The following is a 10,624-nucleotide window of genomic DNA, read 5'->3' on the forward strand; positions in this document are numbered from 1 at the left end:
ATTCATAACAGAATTTTGTATTTCTCTTGTGATGTTTGAAAATAAAAATGCATTCTGAGAAAAAAAAAAACCCCAAAAAGAAACAAGCTGATGAAGTCTGATATAGTGTTGAGTACTGCAGTACATGAATTCTATTTTAGCTCTGCGAGAGCAATATGGAGCACATTGGCAAGAAGACAGCACACAAATGTTAATGGCACATTGTTTCCGAAATAATCAAGTATCGTCCAAAGTCTACCTCTGCTCTAACACGGTGAGACAAAATGAATGCTAATGAATAATGTCTAAAGTCGTCGTCTCTGTGTAGAAACAAAACTAAGGGGCTAAAACTGAAGAATAACCAAAAGATAAGAAAAGAAAAACAAATGGCTCTTTTTTTTCTCTTCCATTTCATCACTGCTGTGTTGCACCTTTTACAATGCTCTTTTGCAAAACCATTGAGAGAATCCCTTTGGTCAGTTATTATGAGTTGTAAACAAACCAGAAACACTTCTGTACATAAAATGATTGATATATTCCCAATAAATAAACACACAGCCTAAACATGCATTTACCTATGTGTGACATAGACATCTGTGATAGAGATTTGACAGTAACAAGCAGATTTTTACAGCTCAGGGAATGCAATTTACAGCTTGTAGAGGACTTATACTTACACGGTAACATGACAAATAAATAACACTGCTTCTCTTTGGACAAATATATTTCTTCATGATAAAAAAAAGAAAGTAAAAAGGACAACAACAACAAAAAAGGGGAAAATGAGTGGTAACACAATATATCATGGTAGATAGTAAGCCTGACATCGTAAATGTATAAATTATAAAACACAAAAAAGTATAAATAAACATCTAGCAGACTGAACTATATGTATACTTCCTTTTTCTTTAAAAAATAAATAAGCATACACATAATGTACAGTATGGACATGATTCCTTGCCCTGGGACTGTTCCCTAGTGATGGGGGCCTATCCATCCAGTATAGAAGATAAATGGACATAGGCCATGTAGTCTGAGTCCTCATCTTCCTCATCCTCCTCCTGGTCTTCTGTAATGGCTATATGGGAGAATATATGGTAGCTGTTGTATGAATATGGACCACAACAGCGCAGAATATCACTGAATGTTCTGACAAAAAGCTCACAGCAAAGCCACTGGCACACAGCTTCCCTCTTGTTTCTTATTTTTTCTGTATATTTATGTTTCTATGTGTGTGTTTGGTGTGTGTGTGTGTGTATATGTGTGTTTGGTGTGTATGTGTATGTGTGTGTGTGTGTGTGTGTGTGTGTGTGTGTGTTTGAGGGGTTGTGTTGGTGGTGGAGGGGGGGGGGCTGTGTGGCTTGGCATCAACAATTACTGTGGTTTGTCAATTATGCAACTTCCATTTACATAATCTAGCAAGTCAGGGCTGCAACAAGAGAAAAAATAGGGATGAATGGGAGGTGGGAGCAGGGGGTGTTGCAAGGTGGGTTATGGGAGGAGGTTAGGTGGTGGGTTGGGGGGCACTGGGGCTGATGGTTCCAGTGGTTTGGGTCTCTTTTGGGCAGATTCCTGAAAGCAGACACACGTAACACAAAAAAAGTGCTCTTGTGTTCTTGGATTTGCTAGTTTCTTGTCTCTTATTATTACCATTATTTTAGCTTCTGACTCATACAGGGAGGGAGGACTCTGTGTCACAGCCTGGCCTTAGCAAGCAGGTCAAAGATCATCAACACAGTTCTGAGGTATTTTCTTTTCTTTTTACAGAAGAGATTTACATCGGACACAAAAAAAAAGCACACAAGCAAGAGCAAGAGTGACAATACAAAAAAGAAAAATAAAGAAAAAAAAACAGGCAGTCCCTCATCAATCCAAATGGATTTGTAATTTCTGATACATATTCTGATAGACAACACATTCAGTGGAAACAGCACGAACATTAGAAATAAGCTGATAGGTGTTTTTTTTTTCTTCTAATGACGAGATGAGAAGTAAGAGAGCGTGTTTCTACAAGCTTCTTCTGCTTATCCTGCACACTGTAAACTATCACATTTATATAGTTAGCTCATGAGGTGATCATAAAGTTGGTCCCTTGGATTCCATTGCATACCTTAAGGCACATCACATTAAGGTACTCAGTCAGGAGAAAGAAACTAACAAGGAGACATTCTTTAACATAGCAACGTGGAATGTAAATTTGATACTTCCATTAGGCTATTGTTTAATTTCAATGTTTTTTCTCCCAGATTTGTGAACGCATGAATGGCTCAGTCTGGTCTACTGATAGGTAGTCTACATGATTATCAATTTTTAATCATTATCATGGCACCAATGTTACAATCACCTTATGCACATCATTTGAGTATATTTAAAAGTTTTCTGTTCTTATTGACATGTTGGCAGTGTGGTGTATGTCACAAGAGGCAGTGCATTTTGAATTGATTGATTACAGCCAAAGCAACAAAAAAGAGAAATAATACAAAAACAGAAATACACCATTACCTTTAAAATAGCAATGTGACCATGGATTTTACACGCTGTAAAGATATGACCACTATCATAAAAATAATCCATTACTGATTAAAAAACTGTATGAGATTTAAGGCAACCTGCTCTTGCAGGTCACTAGCATGACCATAAGCTTAACTAGATATTTAAATATCAGGATTGTTCCACTGCAAACAAAATTAGTCTTCTTTATTATTTGCGTTACTTTTATGGAGTTAGCTTTTTATCAGACACCTGGTTAGAGTCGACTGATATAGATTTATGCTTTTTCATTCACCTTTCTGTTATTTTGTTTTGCAGAAGAATTGATCAAAGTAAAATAAAATAAAAAATAACAAGAACACAAGAACAAAAGCCAGCGACAAAGACAACGTCATGCAAGTTCTTCCATTCCCAAGTCCTTTCTGCTTGCTTAAGCTGTGCTTGGTGGTGTGGCTGGGGAGGGAATTTGGGGAAAGTGGTGTTGGGAGGGGGGGGGGGGGTACTTTCAGAGTAGGGTTTTGTTGGGGAAGGGAAGCAACATGGAATATTGTCTTTTGCTTGGAGGGGAAGGGGGTTGTTTTGTTTTCTTGTTTTGTCATATTTTCATTATTTACTTACAGTTGCAAGATCCTAAATGCTTGACTTCCAGCAGCACCCCCATAGAACAAGCAGCTTGCTTCATGGCACATTCACTGGGATATGTGGTGTTGTCACTGGCACACACCGCCTCATCAGTCCTGCTCTCTGGACAGGTCTCATCACACAGTGAGCAGCGGCCTCGGCTCATCCGAGCATCCCACAGACACTTTTTCCCCGCACTGCACTGGATGTCCTCACACGACTTGGCCTCTAGAAGGAGAGAGGAAGGAATCAGCACAGGGGAAATCTTTGATTAGATGGATTATCGTGAATGCTTTTCAAGCAGGATCAGATGACTGCTGAGTTTTTGGAGAACCAAGTTAGGAATAAAACTAAATCCTGTTTTACAGGGTTAGATCTTGTGGCAGTTAACATGTAGTCATGTTTTAATTACTATTTTTAAGACTACATGACTTTGATTGACTACTTTCTGGATACAATTCCATCTGACTCAAATGTTAACTTGAAGCATGTCTTCATGGCCCCCAGCACTCCCTGTTGTGCTCTCTTTCTTCCTCCCCCTCTCTTTCCCTCTCTCCCATATGGGATAGTGCTGCCAACATCAGGAAATAATAAGATGTCTATCATTTCTTGAGCAAACACAAGCAACTACCAAACACACACTCTCTCTCTCTCAAAGACCCCCTCCTCTGTGGAATGTTGGCAAAAATGAGCATTGAATAACTGCAGAGCTGGCCAGGAAGAAAATGCACTCAAACAATATTCAAAGTCAGTGGCTGGAGGCGCTCTCAGAGAGTAAAGTCTCACGCTCTAACGTCTCTAGTTGCAGACTTACTGATGCATTTTCCCTCATATGCCACTCCAATAGATCTGCCTAGAAGACAGGTAGCTCTTCTCAGGTGACACGCGCTGGCGTAGATGATCCCGTCGTTTCCACACAGGTACTGCTCAGGCGGTGTCACCTCGGGGCAAATCCGATTACACGTCACACAATATGCGTTATTTGTCTGGTCCACGACGCACGTGGAGCTGCCGGGGCACAAGACGTCACGGCACGTCTCTGTTGAGACAAAAAAAAATTGTTTTATTTGTGAAAAAATGACACGAAATGCAAGAAAAGAATAACAACATGCTGGATTTTTAGCACTCACAGCTTTGAAAATTGTGGAACTTTGAAGCAGGCAGAATTTGACAACAACATTTAGCCTACTTACTCTTGCACTTTCCCTGGTACTGCACGTCCAGGTCAGGGTGGCCTTTACATTTAGCCTTCAGCAATGCGCATTCGTCTTTGTAGGTCTTGCCATCCGAGCCGCAGACTGGTCCTTTCCAGGTGATGTTGGAACAGTCCGGTGCGCACACGCAGCGTGGCTTGCTTCTTCTGTTCATCTTGCACCTCTTTCCAGGCCCACAGTCAACATTATCGCAGGTTTCTAAAATGAAAGATCTGAGTTAGGAGATGCTAGTGATGATGTTGGATTTGTGCGTAAACTTACTCTGGTGCAAACAGAGCACACTAAGGAATCATTTACGCTGGATGTAAATTAGACCATCGCTGGGATTAATTAACTGACTGGGGATGTGTATTGTTAATGATGTGGAAACGAAGGGAAATGAGTGCACCTCCACCTTTGCAAGGTATGCAATTGGGGGCTCCGCCATTGAAGATCATCCACCTAAAGAGCGTGCTGTTGGGAACGTCCTCCTCGGTCCAGGACGTTCCCAGCCTTCCACTCCGACAGCACTCCTCTCTGCTCATCCCGGGCATGTAGAGCACCTGGCACCTCCCGTTCTTTCCCTGCTGCAACCAGCAGTTCCCAGCTGTAAACAGACAAACAAAAAAAAGCTCCAATGTCGCACGTTGAACGTCTGAAACCGCTGACCCAGACGCACCATACACACACGCAGCCAGTATTATCTGAGACGCTCCCTCCCTCCCCTTTCGCCCTCCCGGCAGTATTTTGTCCGATTCTTTTTTTTCTCTCGAGACTGTTAACACATGCCTATCCCATCTGTGACTGACAGCCCGTACAATGCAGCCACAAACCAAAAAAGTAAGAAAAATCTTTGGAGGGGGGTTGCCCTTTATTCTCAGACACTCCTTGGTATCACTGGACAGAAAGTGTAGAGTCTAGACAGCGTTAAATAGCAGCCAATCTCCTTCAGAAAACCATGGTCTTTAGGTTACAAGGCTAAAAACACTACCATCTCTAACGTCTCACAACAATATACCAACATATACACACCAGCCACTGACTTATTTATTAACAAATCATATAAAGTTGATTTTTAATTCAATACAAATAAAAAACAGAAGTTTTCCTCTTTCAATGGCACAAAATATCATTTGAGCCAGACAACAGCAGGATGTCTAAACCGACACAGACACACATGACATGAAGTGCTCGTGGACTGGTGGATTTCTTAAATTGAAGACAGATTTCTCTCATGTGTATTTGAGCTATAAGCTCCTAAACTACAAATGATATGTAAAACATGTCCAGCTTTATTCTTATTTACTTGTTTGTTATAAACTTAACACGTAATTTGACAAAACGCAATCTATGGGTGCGCGTGAGAAATACATAGCACGCCCATAAACTCACAGTGTATATCTGAACTTTGTCACAGGTTTGACCACAAGATATTGAGACACCACACATTCAAGCAAAAGTATCTGAATATGTTCAGGTATTATGGAAAGCTGACGCTACCACCATCACGGCGTGGTGGCTTAAGTGCGTGCGTCTGGCGAGGACTGCAAAACTTGCCATATAGTCTCACTTTGAAGTGTCCCAAACCGCACCTGTTTTATGGACGCTTTACGCACGCACTGTCTGATGTACAGAGTTTTTATCAGCGGGAAAATGGAAACTCACTTTAAAAAGTTTCTCGGTTGCAGTAAGTATCCGATAATCGTGCGCGTTTTGTGGCTGACAGCAGTCGAAGTTTTCCACAAACGGAGAGATTAAGGAGAAATTGATAAAGAGAGCTTACCTTGAACTTTTTGATGTTCCATGAGGTGACAAAGCCATATGAAGAAGAGAAAAATGCCCGGGTGAAGATGGTGTTTCAGCATCCTAAACATGATGGAGAGGCAAAGTGAACCACGTATTTGACACAGGCAGCGCAAAACTAATCTGCTTAAGGTGGCAGTGTTGAATAAGTGTCAGTCTGAGAATGCAGCCTCTCTTTTTAAATCTATAAGGGGTCTCGGGTTGACTGTCTGTGGTGGGCGGTCTCCTCTTCTGTGGGGGTGGGGAGATTTTTTTTTTCTTACCAAAGTTCTTTCAATCCCAATCAGGTGACATCGTTACAAGCAACTTTCTCCTGCCACAACAATTAAAGAATATGAAAATATGTCTGAATTTGTTTAAGAACATATATAATTCGGAATTATGCGGCTTTGCCGTCAAACAAAGGCAAACACAGCAGGTAAGACAAATTGTGCCAGTTGACGATTTGGTTTTGATTTTATAGTTTTAGTTTTGTAATCACATTATATCAGTGTGAGATGTATAGCTCCTTTTTACGCATGACTTGGATATGCATCTTTAAAGCTATAATAATGACGATAATAATAATAATAATAACAATAATAACAATAATAATAATAATAATAACAACAACAATAATAATAATAATAATAATAATAGTATTTGTGACTCATATATTAACGTTGTTATTACTGTATAATAAAGCATGCCTGGAGCCAACATACCTATCCAGACATACCATGAGTCCTTCATTTTAGGAGTACTATTTGTTGGTAACTGATATTTTTTCCACCAACTGCACACAAAAGTGTAAATCTTTTGATGAGAGTTGCCTTTTGGAATATATCCGAGCCCAGACAATAATAGAATTCATAGTAGTCCGCAGCCGCACTGCTAATATTAGAACAGACAGTTGTTTGGGTTTCTCTCCCGGGTCAAGCTTTTAAATATAATCAAACCTGTTTCCGAAGAGGCTTCAGACAGAGGAGAAGGGTGTTGCATTTCATTGAATGAAACACACACACACACACACACACACACACACACACACACACACACACACACACACACACATACACACACACACACACACACACACACACACACACACACACACACACACACACACACACACGCATAGAGCTTTCCACTCACTGACGCACAGGCTTGTACTCCTTCAGAAGTCCTTGTGCGACCTCTTCAGCGGAACTCTGGTTACAGCTCTCCAGAGCAAAGAGCAAACAGGCTGCTGTACGAATCAGACACCAGGGAGTTCATTATCTATCAGCCGGGCATAAGACACTGTAATCCTCTCTCATACCAGTGAAATGTCACTTAGGTATCGACAATCTACAATTTATTTATTTATAATCATGCATCCTTTCAAAATCACCATTGTGTGTCCATGGTAACCAAAAACTATTATAATGATCATAAAACTATTTTTTCCCGCTAGTTTTAACATAATATTAGTGTTTTATCACCCTTACATTTGTTATTGAATAGCTGGTTATTTTCTTATTTGTGAGTTTTCATCACAAACAGCACTGGGAGAGTGTTGGTTTATTTACAGACGATCATTCACAAAACATCGGAGGATTAAAACCAAAACATGTGAACAAGTGATTCACAACAAAATAATTGATTTCCCCAAAGACTGAAACATGCAAACATACATAGGCTACAGTAGAATTTATTATAAAAATGATCATTACATAACAACATAATGTAAGTTGCAATTAGATATTCCCGTTACATATAAATCATAGGATCACCCACTTTCTGTTATCTAATACCCAATGAGACTGTGCTAGATTCTTTGTGCTTGCAGTATTATTTAAAGTGTGCCCTTTTTGTGATCCAGTGATGGAGTTTATGATGCATACTGTGCAATCCAACAGCTGTACTCAAGAAAAAGAAAATGAGATCTGTACCTCCTCAGTTTACAGGACCTGCTTTCAAAATAAGCTGACAGATCACAAATTACCTGTTTTGAATTATAACCAGAAACAGTTTTCCGACAGTTGGAAGACTCAAATTAAAGATGCAAAAGTAGGACCTCTGAGGTATTTTGACCCTATGGGGGTAAACATTTTTATATTTTACCCTAATTTTAATCCAGTTTCTGACTGACAACACAAAGTGACCATATACAGTACTTCAAAAGTATCTGCTGAGTTATTGCTCAAAATGATTTCCAGCTTGTGATGCTTATTGTCCAAGTGTATTAGACAATGTAACATCATGAAATGTTAGAAATCTGACATATTAGGAAATAGACGGAAACTATTCTGCGATGTTTATGAATCAGAAAAACTTCTCTTGAGGTTTGTATATGTAATAAAAGCCAAGACAAGGTGTCTGCAATCATCAACATGATCTGTCTGAGTGGCACATTTATGTTAGACTCATATTTGAATTCCACACGTGTGGAAGTCTACTTTATATTTCATCAAGGTAGACAGATGAAAACTGACAGATTTTTTCCTCTTACTTACTGATCCCATGTAGTGAATCCAGAATATAATTCCAACTGTAAAGAAATGACAGAAACATGAAGTCTGTTTTGACTGCAAAAGCACAAATGAGGTTACCAAAGTAGCTTTTTAAAGGAATGATCACATCATGACAATATTTGAAACAACTCTTTCAGCAAATCTGTAAATGTTCAGTTGATGTTGAATTATGCTTGGCAAATCATTCTGTGTCTGGTATGTGTGATTGGTGAGATGTGTGTCTTTGAAGAGCTGAAGTTTCAAAAGCACTTCCTGACATGTGAGTACAGTACATTACTGCCCTGCTGTATCAACTTTAAAGTGCTGACTGTGAAGCCATTAATGGCATCAGCAGAGGGACAACCAGAATCAATGTCCCAGTTCCTGAACTGAGTTTGGTACAAAAACAAACTTGCTGCAAATGATTGGCACTGATGGGAAGTTTTAGCATCTTAATAAAATGGTGCATGGATTATAATATGGACTTTCTGGAAACTTATTGGTTGAAAACCCTCCTGATGCTACAGGGGAAGACATGTATCAATTCTTAATTTGATGCATGATTTTGCATGAAAAAAATAATGAATGTCTATACTGTTATACTTTGTGGCTGTAGCTGTTGCCCCTTGAGTCAATTAGATATAGCAAGTACACTCTTAAAAAACCCAAGATGTTACAGTGTCATACACAAATCAAATACATTAAAACAAAGGACTGGGCTTCCATCATAATAGTCTCTACTATTCCATAACACAAAAATTGTCTAAAAGGAAGTTACAGTGAAACCAGTGAATATTACAGTCAAGTTCAAGTAATACTAAAAGTCTTGACAAAGTGCAAATAAAGGTTGACTGTTATTGAATAATTTGAAGTGACATCACTTTTGATTTACAGTTAACAGTTCAGCAATATTTCAGCAATCATCCCACTGTTACATGGGAATTTATAAAGGTGTTCAAATGTTGTATCTCATTTCGTCAACTATTTCCACATTGCTCCCTGTACACATATACAATAGCATCCAAATGCTGTTTCACAACACCGTAGCTCATGAGTAATTGTGAAACAGAGCAGTTCAATAATTTATCAGATTGTATATAACCCCTCCAACAAGGAAGGCTTGAGCCCAGGCTCTCAAAAAATATGCTACTTATTAGAGGCAAATTGCATATTCCACCTCACCAGATCCAAAGAAATGAATGCTAAAACACTCTGCTGGGTGCTGGAGTTGGCTTGCTCAAAAGAAAAACACCCAGAAACGCATTCCTTAACAGTCAAGGGACACACTAACCTAACTGGGAGAACACAATAGTCAAAAATGTGAGAGGAAAGTAATCGAATTTGAGGGAAGACTTAAATTGTACTGATGTGTGCAGGGATGTGGTCCAACTAGGGTCCCTAGAAGGGTCAGATTTTCTTAAAGTATTCCAGGAGGAGTGGAGAGAAGAAGAAAGGGGAGTGGAGTGGAGGACAGGAGACAAAACAAGAAAGGGCAAATATAATACAAAACCAAAACGGGTCATAAATTCTGGTGGATTAAATCAAAGTCCTATGGAGTGTTGAAGTCATTCACATAGCATTGAGGAAAGTATGCCAACATGTCATTTATATAATGCTGCCATCTTGTGGTCAAGATGTGGCAATACAACCTGACACACCTGACCTGCATCAAACCATTAACAACAAAAAGTACCTTTACTTGGTTTATTTAGAAGGGAATTAAGCCGGTTGCTGCTTTTGGCAAACAAACAATGATGACTCAAGTCTGGGTGCAACTTTTTTTTATCTCTGTAGAGAATCATATTTGCACATGGAATACAGTCTGTTTTGTGCTGGTGGCCAACAAATATACAATCATTGAGCCATTTAATTGATTAGTAGATCAACAGAAAAATAATCTGCAACTATTTTGATGAATTATATAATGATTTGAGTTATTATTAAAAAAACGGGGGAAACATTTTCAGTTTCAAACTTTGCTCCTTTTCTTTGTCTATTTGATAGTGACAGATAGTGAGTATCTGTGGGTTCTGGGCTGCTGGTTGGATAAAACAATCAATTTAG

The 10,624-nt window shown here is 39.2% G+C and overlaps 1 protein-coding gene across 1 annotated transcript; it reads right to left on the reverse strand.

The window, feature by feature from the left end:
- Positions 1-937: 937 nt before the first annotated feature.
- fsta (follistatin a) lies at positions 938-6,157 on the reverse strand. Its single transcript, XM_053324705.1, has 6 exons — positions 6,067-6,157; positions 4,699-4,890; positions 4,284-4,502; positions 3,905-4,129; positions 3,088-3,318; positions 938-1,057 (listed from the first exon to the last, which is right to left on the reverse strand). Exons 1-6 carry the CDS (start codon positions 6,155-6,157, stop codon positions 969-971), a joined length of 1,047 nt encoding a protein of 348 aa, XP_053180680.1. The 3' UTR covers positions 938-968.
- Positions 6,158-10,624: the final 4,467 nt, after the last annotated feature.

Source organism: Scomber japonicus, chromosome 9 (assembly GCF_027409825.1).
Source record: "Scomber japonicus isolate fScoJap1 chromosome 9, fScoJap1.pri, whole genome shotgun sequence".
NCBI classification, from domain to species: Eukaryota; Metazoa; Chordata; class Actinopteri; order Scombriformes; family Scombridae; genus Scomber; species Scomber japonicus.

What these genes read in the sequence shown, in the direction of transcription:
- fsta (XM_053324705.1), bottom strand. Translation starts at nt 6,157, where the DNA reads ATGTTTAGGATGCTGAAACACCATCTTCACCCGGGCATTTTTCTCTTC. An exon ending in GTACCAGGGAAAGTGCAAGA is followed by an intron (nt 4,130 to 4,283) that starts GTAAGTAGGCTA and finishes TTGTCTCAACAG; the next exon opens with AGACGTGCCGTGACGTCTTG. An exon ending in GCATTTAGGATCTTGCAACT is followed by an intron (nt 1,058 to 3,087) that starts GTAAGTAAATAA and finishes TCTCCCATATAG; the next exon opens with CCATTACAGAAGACCAGGAG.